Raw genomic sequence first — 17,666 nt, forward strand, 5'->3', positions numbered from 1 at the left:
TTCCAAACACAATGAAAGTTATTTATATATTTTGCTGTGAATATGTTCGTGCATTTCTGGGGAACATTGTTAATTAGACAGAAGCTTCTTGTTACACTTTTAGAGTTCCAGCTTTAGTGTGAGAGGAAGTAGTCTAACATCAGATGACTTGGCACGACAGTAGTCAAAGCAGAAATAAATGGAAATAAACGTTTTCAAGCATAATAAGGACTTAAGCTGAGACCATCCATATTGCTAAATCCTATGAAGTTTGGCTGAAGTTTTCTCCAAGCAGGGATTGTTTATATTGCATGCTCTCCCTGCCATCCTTCTGATCCATTTTTAGCCAATGGAGTTGCGGAGGAGGTGGGCATTCCACCTCCTTCCTATTTTACAGGTAGAGAAGGAACAGGTATGCGCGCATGTGTGGTGGAGACCCAACATTCTTCCAAACCTTTGCTATTAAAAAATAATTCATAAAAGTTTGACATTTAAAAAAAGATTGCCGTGGGTTTTGCATAAAGTTGGCATGGGTCTCTAGACTACAAGGTTTTTTTCACTTTGAGGTCAATGGAAAATTATATTTAAAAAATTGCAAGTTGGGAAGGGCTAGCCATGGAGCTCTGAAACCAGGCACAGTTATAGCACAGGATAGCGGGCCTCTGTACTAAATTTGAAGCTGATCAGTCAATTGATTGATTTTTAATATTTTTTAAAAACAGTAAGATCTTGTACAAGACTGCAGTTGGCCACCAGGTGGCAGGCTTGCGCAAGATCAACAGGAAAATAAAAAACAAAAAAGTGAAGCACCCTCCCTGTCTAAAAAAATAAAATAAAAATCAATCAATTGGTGCATTGGTTTCAAATTTAATATACAGAGTCCCATTATCCAGTGCTACAACTGTGCCTAGTTTCAGAGCTCCATGGCCAGCCCTTTCCAGCTTAAGTATTTTATCTAATTTTCCATTGACCTCAATGTTTAAAAAAACCTTGTAGCTGGTTATAGAGACATGTGGCAGCCTTGTGCAAAACCCACAGCAAATTAATTTTTTCAAAAATGAGTTGGGCTTTTCAGGAAATAAGAATTTTTAAAATTAAAGGGGGAAAATAGAAATGAATGAACAGAAGTTGTTGTTATTATTATTTCTTGTTTGCACAGTCAATAACACCTGTTTGACTGGTTTGTTTTATCCAGACATCGAGTCCTTCTCAAGGAGTCTGGGATGCCAGAATTTTGTTGTTGTTGTTTTATTATTATTTTACACTTATATCCCGCTCTACCTCTGAGGAGCTAAGAGTGGTGTACATGTTCATGTGCCACTCCAGGGCACAGGAAACAAGTCTACCCAGAATGCTATCATGTCAGCAGATACTTGGCAAAGCCCTCCATTTCATCTGGATCTGCTTTATTCATGGGGTCTCTCCACACATCAGAATCATACTCTGCAGAACGATGGAGTATCCCAGGAAAACCTTTTAGAAGGTGTGATTATTTTTGGACGCAGATATTCCAAGTTAAGCTCCATTCGTAAAGATAAAACCTGAATAATTCAGCTTGCTATATAGGTAGTACCTTGTTGTCTCAATACTGAATTTGGGCTAAACCCCACCCTTATATGAATGCACCCCAAACCTCAGTGTGTAAAAGCCCTGTAAAAGCCCCATGAAGAAAAGCTCCAGGTGATGTGTTTGCTCCTCTGATAATCTACATTTACCTTGAAGTTTAAAAACAACAACAACACCTGCATTCTCCTAGCTCCTACATCAGAACTTTCTTCCCTTACAGTAAAAAGTGTGGCTTCTCAAAGATTATCCATCAATTGCTGGTGGATTTATTCCCAAATGTTTACCATGTAAGATTAAAGTTAGGTCTCTTTGTGTTGAAGCAAGATCTGCTCTCCTTGTTGCACTGCCCCTACAACAGGTTGATTAAGGGCAGCAACAGCTAAACAGTTTTTGAGCAGTCACTTTCTGATAAGCCTCTGTTCTGTGACAGTATTCAAACCTGTTATTCCTACAATGCAGAACTTTCAACATATTTTGCAGGACAACCATTTTGTTGCACAGGATGAATTCTACAAAGGATAAATTATAATCACATCCCTCACTTTGTAACTAGACTTTATGTGGGGAGGGTGTCTCAGTCCTCACTATGGTTTAGGGAAGGAAGATAATCTCATCTGTTCTTTGCAAAGCACCTTCTTTTCCCTTCCTTCCCTTATTTTCCTGTCCTCTCTTCCTTTCCTCTTCCACTCTGTCTCTTAAGTTCTTTATTCATTCTCATTTTCCTTTCCCATGGTTATGCCCTCCCCCAAAAGTGTGGGAGGTGCTCACGGATTGGGGATGGGAGGCTCTACTGGCTTCTTGTGGGGAGAGCTTAGAATAAACCCGGAGCACATTAATTCGTGAGTTTTGTTTGCCTCTCTCATTTCTTTTAAAAGTTCAAGTCTGCTTGCATACGAAGTGAAAGTCTAATATACAGTCTAAGAACAGCAAGCTAAAATCTGTTTCCTTCTCTATTCCACTTACTGAGATTTAGTTAATGCTTGAAAGGGTGATTGGGAAATACCTTCTAGTCCCACTGCACACATTTAATCTAAGTTAAAAGAATTTGCTAATAAATTATTCCAAGGGCAGCTCAGACTGAGGTGATCTCAGCATGCTTGACAGTGGTTCATACGTAGGTTAAATATTCATTAACAAAGTATGAACTTGTGTCAAGTGAGGAAAAGAACACCTGAGTCTGCTCATCCCTCAGAATAATTCATTAGCAACACCGGTAAATGCCAAACTAGAATTTCATGCCTTGTCTGTAGTGCAGAGTTCTTATTAGGATCCAAACACCATTTATTTTTCTTTTATCTTTTACTGCTGGCATCCTTTCCCCACCAAATCAGCAAGTAATACTCCTTCAACTTGTGCTTGCCTGCTTTATTATATTTTACAGTATTGTAGTTCTTCTGTCCATATGTGAGGATGTCAAGAATTCCACAGATGGAAGTTCTTCCCTCACAGTACTCCAGGGACCAAGACAAGTAATAAACTACTCTCCATAATCAGCATTACATACTCAAGCACATGGTTTATACACACTTGAGTTCTTTTTAGTAGTTATGATTATTTATTAATTGTCTTACATGCTGTAATAAGTTGGATATGTTCTGTTAACATTGCTGACCCAAATACACATGCTTTTACTCTTCAGGTTCTTATGCTGGAGCAGTGGTGGCCATGCCACTAGCAGGTGTCTTAGTACAATACATAGGATGGTCATCAGTCTTCTATATATATGGTAAGTTCCTAGTTGCAAGATTAACACCGTTAAATGAGTATAATAGAGTTCTGAACTATCTTAGATATAATAATACTCAAGAACTTTTGTGAGCAGTAAACCATTTTGTTGTTTTAGCTTGATGACACTAATGTTTCAATATGGTTGCCATATTATTTCAATATGGTTGAAATAACATAGCTAAGTGCTGTGGGAGGGTTGTAGCTCAGTGGAAGAGCAGAAGATTTGGGTCAGTCCTGACATCCCCGGGTAGGGCGAGGAAACTTCCCTGTCTGCAACCTTGGAAAGCCACCTCCACTAGTAAAGGCAGTACTGAGCTAGATGGGCCAATTAATTCAGTATAAGGCAGCTTAATATGTTGCTATATGCTTGGGGTTTAACTTATTTGTTGAATAATAAGGCCTGAAATGGTTTTCATTATTTTATTTTATTTTATTTTATTTTGACACTGTTCTCCTGTTTATCCTACCTCTACAGGAATGTTTGGAATTATTTGGTACATGTTCTGGCTGTTGCATGCCTATGAGAGCCCAGCTGCACATCCAACAGTAACCAGTGAAGAAAGAAGTTACATAGAAACAAGTATAGGAGGAGCCAATCTAGTTAATGCCAGTGTAAGTTTAATTGTATCACTATTTTGTGGCAGTTGTCTTTTGGCAACTAATGCATGTGGAAACCTTTCAATAGATTAGGGGCCACAGAAGGTTTGCCATAACAAGCATATTTTGCATATCATTTGCATGACAGCAAGAAACAGATAGTGAAATATTGATTATGTTATCTGAGGAGTTTCTAGCATGAGCTTAATGGCCCACTCCTAAAAATTTGTGCCTGGATATCTTCACGGATGCCAATGCAATGCACTTATACCACTTATGAGTGCCATATTTACAATGATGATAGTATACCCAACCTCAGAGATGACCTTTTCATGAGATGAATGGTCACCTCAAGGGTGTGTGTGTGAAAGAGTGGTGGGTGCCACCCTACTTCCCTGTTCCTTGCTCTCTCTCCCTGTGCTCCTTCCCTATGCTGCTTCCCTGTCCCTCTCAACCTCTCAAGAGACAAAAGTTTGGGAGGTATAGAAGTTTAATAAATAAATAAACCTGTGTTGCTGGTACACACCACTTCTCTTCACACACCACTTCTCTTCACACACTGCTGTGCTGCTGTTAGAAGAGAGGAGAACCCACCACTTTCCTTTATCCCACTTCTTCTTCCTGAGGGAGGGAGTGGAAACAAAGGTCTGGCTGCTGCATGAGCAGTGGTGCTGGTAGGTGGAGGGGAGGGGAGAGAGAGGAGAGGAGATGTACTCCAGTGGAGAAAGAAAAAGTACAAAAGGTTCCAAAACTCAAACCAGTCTATAAATCTCAGCTTCTGACCTAGAACTCCCTCCCCCAATTCCATAGATGTTGGGGCTGTTTGTAACTAATTCGTTGGTGAAGAAAAGGCTCTATCTTTTTTAGCATTATTGCATGCATATATTCCGCACCTGAACTCTGGCACTGAAAAGAGATCGCAGTGGGGTCAGTTCTTGTGAGTTCTGACTAGGATTAAGCCCTAAAAATCTATTGTTCCTAATGAAGGGAGGAGAGAAAACATGTCCTGGTGTGGAAGAGGGGAGAGGACAGGAGAGAAGAGAAAGCATAGCCCAATGAGGAGGAAGAGAAAGAAAGAGGGAGGGATAGGGCAGAGTAGCACTTTGCACCTTGCCTCCGATACCCAAAGACCTTGGGCTGTCTACTCTTAAACATTTTGCTGGCAAATAATTTTTAAATTAAGTGTGCTTTTAGAATGAGCAATGTCTGCTCCCACAACACACACACACACACACACACACACACACACACACACGGTTCTGAAAAAGTGTGTGTGAACAGACTGTTTTCTGGGTTGAGGGGGATTCTGAAACAAAACTGAGAATGCTTGGAAGTATTACCTTATTGTCAGTATCTGACCTATGTCGCTGATCATGCAAACACCTCAAAAACCATTAGAATATCTGGGAAACAATAAGATTTTTTAAAAAATATAATGGGTTAAGAGGCACTCCTTTTTTGACTTTCTAGCCTCTGCACTTTAGGACCCTCAGCAAAATTCCCTCCAGTGGACTCTCCTATTCGGGTACCCCACATAGATTTGTAGGGGGCATATTGCAGGGCAGCCATGGTTGTAGTGGATCTTAATTACCCCCACCCTGAACTTCTTGATGGTAGCTGGTATTTTTCTTCTTCTATAATATCCCAGTGTTCTGAGGCATTGTGGGGAAAAGAGTGATCCTCACTGGCTGCCATTTGTCCTCACAAGTCCCCATGAGAGTAGATAGAGAGATGTTTCTCTCTCACACACACAACACGAACCAGGCATCATCCCATGAAACAGATTGCCAGGAAATTTAGGACCAACAAAAGGATGTACTTTGCTACACAGCACATAATTAATCTATGGAATTCTCTGCCATGAAATGTAGTGATGGCTATCAGCTTTGATGGCTGTATCAGGTTATTGGTATCAGGTTATTGGTATTGGCTTATAACCATTAGTATCAGGTTATTGGTATTGGCTTAGACAAACTTAGGGAGGACAGGTCTATCAGTGGCTACTAGTCTTGATGGTTGTAGGTCATTACCAATTGCAGGGGAGCAACAGCAGAAGAGAGGACATGCCTTCATCTCTTGGTTGTGGGCTTCCTAAAGGCATCTCGCTCGCTGTTGGACTAGATAGGAAACAGGATGCTGGACTAGTTGGGGCTTGGGCCTGATCCAGCAGGACTGGACACTGTGTCAAGGGCATGCACTAGCCAGACTGCAGGCAGATTTTATTCTTCCAGGAGAGCAAAGCTAAACATTAGCTGTAGACCCTGTTGAACCACTGGGACCATGGTCACTGCTGATGCCAGGTCTGTTCTCAGGAGTTTTGAGGTACATGGACTTGTATGATATATTATCCCCTGCTTTATGGGAAGCCACCACATAAAGTTTGGATTCTAGTCCTGAAATTAGATGCTTCCAAGAAAGTTAAAATACTGTGAAAACTGATCCTAGTGCCATTAATATAGCTATACAGCAATAGTGACGCCGGCTTGATGAAGGACCAAGGAGATGGTCCTTGGAGTTCCTGCTGCCTCTAATTCCTGCCATTTTAAGTTTTTCTCATTTTATCTTCTAGAGATTTAGTACTCCATGGAAGCAGTTTTTCACATCAATGCCAGTTTATGCAATCATTGTGGCAAACTTTTGCAGAAGCTGGACTTTCTATTTGCTGCTTATAAGTCAGCCTGCTTACTTCGAAGAAGTTTTTGGATTTGCAATAAGTAAGGTAACTATATGAATCCAAAGAATTTCGCTAGTGGCCTGGGCATATTTTTGAGAACACTGAAGTTAGCAATCCTTAGAAACTGGCACTTTTGACTCGTCCATCAGGTTATTGGTAAATAAGCTGTGTCAGCCATTTGATGTAAGAAAGGCTAACAAAAGCTATCAAGATTCAGATTGGGGAGGAGAGGGCAATGCTACAGATCACTGCTGTCATGAAAATGTTAATTTCCCTAGCCAATTAGTTTTCTTTTCAAATAATTGAATTGAATATGAGTGTTCTTTGTCAGCAAATTTGCTGTATTTGAAAAGCTGAGAGAAGTTTACATCCCAGCAGCTTCCTAGCCAGGGACAGATCATCTCCACCCCTGCTTTGATTGCAGCCCCATGAACCCTTGGACCATTCACTGGATTAATTTAAGGAGGGAAAACATACAAAAGTTTTGAGGGGCAGAAAACCACATTTTTGCTTTCATACAGTCTGCTCATAGAGTTGTATGTTTTACTTTCAGGTTGGCCTTTTGTCTGCAGTTCCACATATGGTCATGACAATTATTGTGCCCATTGGAGGGCAGCTGGCTGACTTTTTACAAAGCAGAAGGATTTTAACAACTACTGCAGTAAGAAAAATCATGAATTGTGGAGGTATGGTTTGTTGATTTTTGTTAATAAAAGTTTTGACCTCTGTGTTATCAGTGCAAAAATATGCTTTGCTGATGGGCAGGTGTAATAAATAGAGCTAAGCAAGCTGTAATGAAAGTGTGCAGCCTTGAAAGTGTTTATTCTGAAAAATGGGATGCAAATACAATTTGAAAAACAAAACAAATACAATGGTTGGTTGGTCTACCCTGAGCACATTGCATTGAAAGCTGGGACGAAATGGGAGAATAGGAAAGGGGATAGTTCTGTGAAGAAAGGAAAAGAGCTAACCAAGAAAGGGCCATACTTCCCAGATGGCGTTCCCACAGGAATCGCAGGTGTACGTTCACACGTCAGGCGGATTTACATTGAAGTCCATGCAAGATATCAGGGAGCACTCCATACATCATTCGGGTTTTCCCCTGCGCATTAGAGCTTAGCCTGCATTATCGACATGCTAAAAAGTTCCACTTTTTAGTTTTGGGGGTACTTTGATATATACAATATTCACCAATGTTTCTTCTGAGATGTATGGAGAAGCCATGCTAATAGAGAGCCTTTTCTTAAAGCCTCACTTTCCCCTCTTTTTTCCTTTTTAAACATTTGCTTAGTGATCCTGCAGAACATCATTGTATACACCCGCAAGGTGCATTTTGTTTTCCCCTTTTAATAAAATTTATCTCTTTTTCTCCCTTTTGAAAAGCCTCCTGACTCTGTTTGACTCCCAGCGGTACTTTATGGTGAACATAAGAACATAAATAGACTTTTCTTAAAGCCTCCCTCCCTCCCTCCATTCCTTAACATTTGCTTGGTGATCTTGCTGAACAACATAGGAACATAGGAAGCTGCCATATACTGAGTCAGACAAAAGGTCCATCTAGCTCAGTATTGTCTACACAGACTGGCAGTGGCTTCTCCAAGGTTGCAGGCAGGAATCTCTCTCAGCCCTATCTTGGAGATGCTAGGGAAGCATCTCCCTGCACCACACATGCGGCAGGTGCATATGATGTTCTGCAATATCACTAAGCAAATGTTTTATTTTAAAAAATTGCAAAAAGTGAGACTTTAAGAAAAGCCTACCTGTTTTCTTATATTCACCATAAAGTACCACTGGGAGTGGTACACCCTACATGGACTTCAATGGTGTATGGTGTGAACGGTGCATGGAAAAAATTGGAAAGAACCAACAGGAACCCTATTAAAGGAGTGAATAGCCCCCAGGTTTCTTCAAATTATCCTTATTACACTTATGTGGCTAATATAATACCTCATAACTCACTCTACCTCACTCCACCGAATTCCACGGTTAAGCCCGCCATCTGGGAAAGGTCCAGGAGAGTGCAATGCAAAGTTGTGAGATGCTTCCCTCCAGGGTTGCTCCTGGCACTTAGTCTGGTTAGTTACAAGCAAAAGACCTTTTTAATTGCTCAGGCGGCCTTCCATAGAGCTGCTATTTTATGGCATTTTTAATGTTCCCCACTACTTCCTGCTTGTATTAGCCGTTTGACTTTTTAATGGTTCTGTTGCGAGAACAATTTGTTATGGGGCGGCTAACAAATAAAGAATTATTATTCTTGTTTGTTTGTTTGTAAGCCTCTTTGAAATTTTGATTTAAAAGCAGGGGATTTGGGGAAATCAGTTATGAGTAATAAATAATCATTACTAGAGAACGTTGAAAACAAAATTGCCTAATACACTGTAAGCTTTGAAAGTGGCGTTGCAATGAACAATCATAGGATTCTGGGAACAAAATGGGAGGTTACACACTGACTGTCTATCTGCCCCTTCGTAGATTTACAAGACCTTAACATGAAGACAAGGCTCACCTCACTTACTTCTCAACAACAATAATAGTAGAAAAGTAGAGAGTAGAGAATAAATATGACTCTGAGAAAGTGTAGTGTGATTATTCTTCACTATGAGCACCATCACTAGCCCACATATTTCTGGAAACAAGGGAATGTGTGATTATTCTTCACTATGAGCACCATCACTAGCCCACATATTTCTGGAAACAAGGGAATGAAGGATAACAGTTTCCTGTTGGGCTTTAGTTACAGCCCACTAAACACTGTTCATATTAGATTGGCCACAACCTAACCTTATTAAGTTTAAGCATATCAATATTTAAAATTATTGGTGGGTTTAATTCTGTGTTAGACTGTGGCATTTGACTATAATATTTACATATGCCATCCAGAATAGCTCTGACTGGGAAAGGGGTACTTTTTCGGCATTTGTTTATATCACATAAAACTTTTCCCTTGATAGCTGACCATTTCCCTCCTCTATAGCACAGCCATTACACTCAGAGTATTTATTTATTTATATTTAGTACATGTATATCCCACTCTTCCTCCGAGGAGCTCAGAGTGGTGTACATGCTTATTTTTATCTTCACAACAACCCTGTGAAGTAGGCTAGGCTGAGAGATACATGACTGGCCCAGAGCCACCCAGTAAGTTTCATGGTTGAATGGGGATTTGAACCCGGGTCTTCCCAGTCCTAGTCCAACACTCTAACCACTACACTATGCTGGCTGTCATAGCAAAAAAGGAAAACTAAACTATCAGAGTGAAAATTTAGAAAAAGCAATTGACAAGCAAAGTCAACAAGGCAAGAATTTTAAAACAACCTAAAACAAAAATACTTGACCTAACTGCATAGGTCTTCTCATATCTCTTAAAGTAGTAGACTATATTTCACATAATTTATTATTATTATTTCTGTGTGTTTCATTTTCAGGTTTTGGGATGGAAGCTACTTTGCTTTTGGTGGTTGGCTTCTCTCACACAAGAGGTGTTGCGATCTCTTTTCTGGTTTTAGCAGTAGGCTTTAGTGGATTTGCTATTTCAGGTAAAATTTAAACTCTTTTAAAACAAATTGGGGAAATACTTATAAAGTCAGTAGGGCTCATTATGGTTCTTGACTCCAGTTACTTACATCTAAGCACCATGGAAAGAACAACAGATATGAGAAAAACCATCTGATAGTAAGTTCACGTCTCCTACTAACGTAACAGAGAATAGCCTAATACCATTATGATACCAGACACTGGCTAACATGATTTTTATTTTTACATTTTATATCCCGCTCTTCCTCTAAGGAGCCCAGAGCAGTGTACTACATACTTAGGTTTCTCCTCACAACAACCCTGTGAAGTAGGTTAGGCTGGGAAAGAAGTGACTGGCCCAGAGTCACCCAGCTAGTATCATGGCTGAATGGGGATTTGAACTCGGGTCCAGCACTCTAACCACTACACCATGCTGGCTGTGCCACATTACGGCATAAGTCTTATGTTCTTATCAGCTACTAGTTGGAGGGCTATAGGCCACCTCCAGCCTCAAAGGCAGGATGCCTCTGAGTACCAGTTGCAGGGGAGTAACAGCAGAAGAGAGGGCATGCCCTCAATTCCTGCCTGTGGCTTCCAGAGGCATCTGGTGGGCCACTGTGCGAAACAGGATGCTGGACTAGATGATCCTTGGGCCTGATCCAGCAGGGCTGTTCTTATGACATATAACCTGCACCCAGGGGCTGTTGTGGAGTTGGAAGGCAGCCCCAATATTATTAAGGATGGGTGGTTATCCTAGAAAACTTATACAGTTTTTATCCTAGAAAATACAGGTTATCCTAGAAAACTTATACAGGTTACTTATACAGGTAACTTATACAGGTTATCCTAGAAAACTTATACAGTTTTTCCCATTCAAGACAATGCGGAAAACTGCAGAAGCACTGCTAGCGCAACACCCATTCTTAACAGTGTCAGGCCTGTTGTCTGCCTCTGCGGAAGCCCCAGGGCACAGCATTATGTCTTCGTAACACTATGCATCACATTAGCCAGTGTCATTTTATCCCATACAAAACACAAAAGTGTTTTTCATTAGGAAGAAAGACTTGTTATCAAGTATACAGTGCAAGATTAGTTTTAATGCTAATATATTTGAGAACCCAAATCATATGTTCAGTAGTTTGCACCATCACAGTTAAAGAAAAATCACCAGGGAGTTATTTGCACTTGACTTCAGGCTTTGGGGGTAAACGTTGAGTGAAGGCACTTCGAAGTAGACTCACGGCATTGAGGGAAGCAGCCCCTCCCCTCTGTTCTTGGTTTTCTTTTGAGACAAGTCCACATGGCATGCTCCATGTTTTCCTTCTAGCCAATGGGAGGGTGGGGGAGAGAGAGGTCCTGCAGAGATAGATCTGCATTTCTGAAGAGAGCATGCCTCTTATCATGCTAATGTTTCTATGTCAGTGCCTCTCCTATTTGCTCCAGCATTTTCAGAAAAAGTAGCTTAAAACCAACATTTTAAAAACCCGGACATACGTCGAGATAAGCTAGAATTCACATTACAAAGCCTGGTTTGTGTGTGGAGTGGGTCCAAAAATCTCAAAGGGATTTTGAGGTAAGTTTGGCTGGTGTGTGAACATACACACTCTCTTCTGAGGCAGATTGGAGCTCAGAGGCCCTGTGTGTAAAGCCTCTTGCTTGGAAAAAGGGGACCATTCAAATCACTTGCCAAAAAGCTCAATTCAGAACTGCATCAAAGTTTATAACAGTGTGGTTGGAATAATCCATAGGATTCTGAGGTTGGGAGCTAACAGGGATCAATCCTGTTCTTGTGATGGCGTTTATGCCACTTGCTTAAGTATCTGTACTGCACAAGAATAGAGTTGGGGAGGAGAGAGAGACTGTGTATGTTAACCATACCAAGTCCTGATGCTCAGAGGGCTTCTGTATGTTTAAGGGTTCCCTCAGAGGAAGAACTCCACAGAGTTCAGCTCTCATCATGTAAAATTGTTAAATCTTACAAGATTTAGTCTTGTAAGAGAAGTTGCTGGAAGTGTCCAGGAACTCCTCTTATGTGGTTTGTGACTCCTGAGGATGTGGACAAACTGCTTGGAACAGTACTATCTGGTAGGGGAGTTGTTTTAGAAGGCCTGGTAGGTATTATAAATGCATCTCTAAGGGAGGGCATGATGCCTTCCTATCTTAAGAAGGCAGTCATTAGACCTCTTCTGAAGAAGCCTGCATTGGATCCCTCAGAGTTAAGCAACTATAGGCCTGTCTCCAACCTTCTGTGGCCAGGCAAGGTAATTGAGATGGTGCTGGCCTCTCAGCTCCAGGCAGTCTTGGAGGAAACTGGTTATCTAGATCCATTTCAAACTGGCTTTTGGGTGGGCTGTGGGGTAGAGACTGCCTTGGTAAGCCTGATGGATGATCTCCAATTAAGAATTGAGGGTAGGAGTGCGACTCGGTCCTTTTGGATTTCTTGGCAGCTTTCGATACTATCAACCATAGTATTGTTCTGAAGCATCTGAGAGGGTCGGGGCTGGGGGGGGCACTGCTTTGCAGTAATTCTTTTCCTACCTCTTGGGCAGATTCCAGATGGTGTCACTTGAGACTCTTGCTCTTCAAAATGTGAAGATTTATATGATGTCCCCCAGCACCATTCCCTCTAACAGGAAATTCCAGATGTTGTTGACTACAATTCTCAGCATCCCCAGTTGTGATGGCCTTTGGCTGGGAATTATGGGAGTTGTAGTCAACAGCATCTGGGATTCCCTGTTAGAGAGAACACTGTCCCCCAGGGCTCCATACTGTCTCCAATGCTTTTTAACATCTACATGAAATTGCTGGGACAGATAATCAGGTGATTTGGCACAGGATGTTATCAGTATGCTGATGACACCCAAATCTATTTCTCCATGTCAACCAGGGATTTGCATGAACCGAGGTTTGGCACGACCTGGTGTGGGTGGGGAGCAGTGAGTGTGACCTTTAAAAAGGAGTAGAGCAGGTCCTTACCTTCTCTACCCATGCAGGTTCCTACTGCAGTGCCCCCACCACAAGTACCCATGCATGGTGCCAGTACACACATGGCAACTGTGCATGTGCAGAAGCCATGTGCGTGCCAGTGCTGCATGCAGGTTCTTGGGGAAGTGCCATCAGAGCAGGAAGCTACATGGGGTGGCAGAGAGCAGGTAAGGACCTGTTTTATTCCTTTTTAAAGGTCCTGCTCACAGCTCCCCCCACCCCCCTGGCAGCACTATACCTGTGCGCAAGAAGGCATAAGCTCCTAAATGCCTACCTGGAGGCAGTGATGGGCTGGATGAGGGATGACAAACGGAGACTGAATTCAAATAAAATGGATGTACTTATTGCATGGGGTTGGAACCCAGGAGACTATTTTCTGCTGCCAGTTACGGATGGGGTCACTCTTATCCAGAAGGAACAAGTATGCCATTTGGGGGTGCTTCTGGATCCTAGCCTCTCCCTGGTGTCCCAGAGAGAGGCTACTAGGCTACTCAGTGGCCAGAGGTGCTTTCTAGCAACTTCGGCCAATATGCCAGCTGTGTCTGTTTCTTGAGATGAACTCCCTCAGAACAGTAGTACATACGCTGATAACCTCCAGACTTGACTACTGCAATGCACTCTATGTGGGGCTGCCATTGTATGTAGTCCAGAAACTGAAGTTGGTACAGAATGCAGCAGCCAAGTTGGTCTCTGGGTCATCTCGGAGAGACCATATTACTCCTATTCTACATGAGCTACACTGGATTCCAATAAGTTTCCGGGCAAAATACAAGGTGCTGGTTATAAAGTCCTAAACAGCTTAGGCCCTGGGTATTTAAGAGAATGCCTTCATCTTCATGAGCTCCATCATCTGGAGAGGTTCCTTTGCAGTTGCCAGCAGCTCGTCTGGTGGCTACACAGGGACAGGCCTTCTCTGTCGCTGCCCCAAGACTCCCTGCTGAGTGTCTCCCCATCTCTGAGATCTTTTAAAAAGTCCCCAAAGACTTATTTTTTCACCCAAGCTTTTTAACTGGACTGTGGTTTAAAATTGTTATAAGGTTTTCATTTTTAATCTGTTTTATATTATTGTAAACTGCCCAGAGATGGAAGTTTGGGGCGGTCTACAGATTTAATTTGTAGTTTTCTCTCTTACAGGATTTAATGTCAACCACTTAGATATTGCACCCAGATATGCCAGCATCCTCATGGGGATCTCTAATGGAGTAGGCACATTGTCAGGAATGGTGTGTCCCCTCATTGTTGGTGCAATGACTAAACATAAGGTAGAGTGTTCTGATATCTTTTTCCCCCTTGAAAGACATTTAAATGGGTGGCATGCACTTATTATTTTAAAGAATAATTACTTTTGTCAAATCTAAACTTATCACTAGTTATTTTTGTTGAAGATTCCTAATGACCACTAGGGGCATTTGGAGCAGAGATAGTCAGTTAGGGTCTCCTCCTCTTTCCTGCTTATCTCTGCCTCTATGGCCCCTCTATTGACAGTGTGTAGTCAGGAACTTCCTGAGAGTGACTTCCTTCTTTTTCTTCCCAGAATGCTTCTGGTTCACTCTCTCTGAGCACCATGCTTCTATAGGTCACTCTCTCACCACCATGTAGCCAGAAGTTAGATTTAGGTCTTTTCTATCATCATACACTTGTAAACAAAGTAGATTAGTTTAACCATACATGAATCTCCATGCTTATCATTTACAAGCTGTTGCCCCTGAGTCTCTGTTAACGTCTGCTGTAATGGGAGTGAGTTAGCTCCTGAAATATTCTGCTATATAAGAAATTAACCCCAACAATTTTGAGAACGGATTGAGATACTTAGGGATAAATCTTCACCAGGCATAGTTTGGCATCACTGGAAGGATCATATGGAACTGTCTTATAATGAGTCAGACCATTGGTCCATCTAAACCAGTGTTGTCTGCTCTGACCAGCAGTGGGTTCCCAAGACCTCAGGCAGAAGTCTTTCCCATCCCCAGACAACAGATCCCTTTAACTACAGATGCTAGGGATTGAGCCAGGGACCTTCTGCAAGCAAAGCATGTGTTCTGTCCCTGAGCGATGGCCCCTCCCCAATAAATACTTGTCATGCTAATTGCACTAAAATACTTGTCATGCTAATTGCACTAAAAAGCTGAATAAGATGATAATGCTTTTCTCTGTGATGCACTTTTGTGTTCTGTTAATAGAACATTGTCCAAAAGTAACATGGAAAATGCTATGAACATTTCTGTGCAGATATTTGTGGCAAGAGGTTAGACAGAGGACATGTCAAGTGTAATTTGGCTGTGTGTGTTTAGCTGTGCATATTTCTGTGATACTTGATGTGATTTGTATCAGTAGAAAGAAAAAAATCTACCATATATTTTGTGCATTTATTTTTATAAACACTCAGATCAGAAATTAGAACAGATCGCAACAGTTTAGCTCTCTCATTATTGATCTAATTTGGATGCCTGTCTTTATTACCTATACTACTAATATGAACTATTTCATTCCTGTAGACCCGTGAAGAATGGCAAAATGTCTTTCTAATAGCTGCCCTAGTTCATTATAGTGGAGTGATATTTTATGCCATCTTTGCTTCTGGTGAGAAGCAGGAATGGGCTGACCCAGAAAATCTGAATGAAGAAAAATGTGGAATACTTGATCAAGATGAACTGGCTGAAGAGACTGAACTGAACAATGATAGTTTTGTTAGCCAAAAGAAAACGTATGGTGCTACCGTTCAAAATCATGAAGTACGAAGCAAAGGGCTACAGAGGCAAAAGGAAGTGTTGCGAGATGTAGAAGAAGAGACTTCCTACCAGAATGAACATGGACATTTTCATGATTTGTCATGAATCTGATCATGTATGATTGGTGTGACCATTACCATCCCTGTACAAAATCAGGCAGTATCTATATTTATTTCATTGTTATTTTGTGGATAATCTTGCCAAATGGCTAGCTGTAAGACTTTGTCGTTTTCAACTTGTAGCACAGGAAAGGGTTAATGGAAATCAAAATTGGGGTGTCTGAAGAATCCCTACATTCAGGCCTTAGACAGTACTTTGTATGAAGGCCACCATCCTTTGCATCAGGCAGGTCTTCACTAACAATAATGTAGTTCTTGCTCTACATCTTGCTTTAAGGATGTAATCATGCTGGCTGTACTCTGTTCTTTTCATCCCTCTAGTATCATGCAACACAGAATGTATTGTGGTGGGGGTATAATGCAATGTTTCACCAAGGATTGGATTGCTGGCAATAGAGGCCATTCCTTCGAGATAGTGGTCATTCACACGACCTCACATTGCTGCTTGGGAGGGCTGTGGGGAAGGAGCTCGCCTGCCTTCTCTGGTAGAGGAGCAGCAGTCGTCTTTGCCTCCAACACTCGGACCCACACGAGCAGCAGCACGGTGGAGGCCAAAGCTGGGATCAGTAGGAGGAAGTCCTCCCACATCCCAGAGAGACCCTGACTAGCCACTGCACTTGGCATGCCCACTCTTTCCCCCCAGCTCACTGCCAAAAATGGCAACGGGCCGGGGGGTGGGACCTTCTACCTGGCGGTGATCACCCAGACGATCACCTGATGAGGTAAGACAAACCTGTGGTTCATTCTACCTTGGTAAAACACAGGGTAGAAGAACAGGGCTACCCTCAGTTGGAGCAGCTAGGAGCTAAGGGCTCCCAATGTTCCAGACGACATGAGCTGCCTGGGTTACCCCAGGCAGTTTGTGCCATGAGAATAGCCTCATAGTTTTATAAAGCCCACTGGATTTATTTGTTTGTTTATTGTTTCTCATCTTTTAATTGCTGGGGAAGAGAACTTATGGAGGTCCTCTAAGTAGGGATATTTTTGGAAATTGTCCAAAATATGGATGTCTTTTATAATCAGTGTTATGCCACTGACCCACAGCCCTAGAGGTACAGGTTTGTTTGTTTGTTTTATTAAAATATGTATGCCCATATTTCTATCAGAAAGACCTCCAAGGTGGCTAATAACATAAAATCAAAATGAAAGTTTAAAACACAGATTAAAAATTAATAATCTAAAACACAGCAGCAACATCAATCAATCAATCATCTCTCCATCAGCAGAAACTCTAAACAATATTCAGTCCCTACCCAGCCATAAGCCCTTTGAAACAGACAGACAGGTTTTTGCCAGCCAGTAAAAGAAACGTAATGATGGCGTCAGACAGGCCTTCCACAGTAGAATTCCATAGTTTAGGTGCCACAACTGAAAAGGCCCTGTCTTGTGTGATTGACTACCTGCCATACTTCAGATGGTGGGGAAACACAGAGCAGGGCCTCTGATGTTGAACTGTTTGTGTAGGTTCATACCAGAGGCAAGGCATATAGGATCCGTTATATAGACCAAACGTATGTTGTGTTTTGGTAGGTTCATACAAAAGGAAGCAGTTCCTATGATCACCTGGTACTAGATCATTTAGGTTCAGGCTGCCCAGTATTTGGATCTGCATGTGAAAGAGAAATATACAGTATGATAACCTATTCTGTTATTTGCTTATTAACTCTGCTGTCACAAACTTGCTTGTAAAGTTAATGGGAACCTGCAGAAACATTAATTTAATGGAGTGTTTGTGCAAGAGAACAGCTGTGGTCTTGTCCAACTGCTATGGATTTC

The 17,666-nt window shown here is 41.7% G+C and overlaps 1 protein-coding gene across 2 annotated transcripts in view; it reads left to right on the forward strand.

Moving 5' to 3' along the window:
- Positions 1-15,876, forward strand: part of SLC17A8 (solute carrier family 17 member 8) — a 41,586-nt gene extending 25,710 nt beyond the window's left edge. The window contains exons 6-12 of one of the 2 annotated variants that reach the window (XM_053256514.1): positions 3,185-3,271; positions 3,749-3,885; positions 6,440-6,589; positions 7,098-7,230; positions 9,970-10,080; positions 14,177-14,304; positions 15,538-15,876. In XM_053256514.1, the coding sequence (XP_053112489.1) occupies positions 3,185-3,271; positions 3,749-3,885; positions 6,440-6,589; positions 7,098-7,230; positions 9,970-10,080; positions 14,177-14,304; positions 15,538-15,876 (1,085 nt within the window). The remainder of the gene's footprint in view (positions 1-3,184; positions 3,272-3,748; positions 3,886-6,439; positions 6,590-7,097; positions 7,231-9,969; positions 10,081-14,176; positions 14,305-15,537) is intronic. The other variant, XM_053256516.1, reaches the window with a different exon arrangement.
- The last annotated feature ends 1,790 nt before the right edge of the window (positions 15,877-17,666 follow it).

The sequence above is a fragment of the Hemicordylus capensis genome, chromosome 5, assembly GCF_027244095.1.
Source record: "Hemicordylus capensis ecotype Gifberg chromosome 5, rHemCap1.1.pri, whole genome shotgun sequence".
NCBI lineage: Eukaryota > Metazoa > Chordata > Lepidosauria > Squamata > Cordylidae > Hemicordylus > Hemicordylus capensis.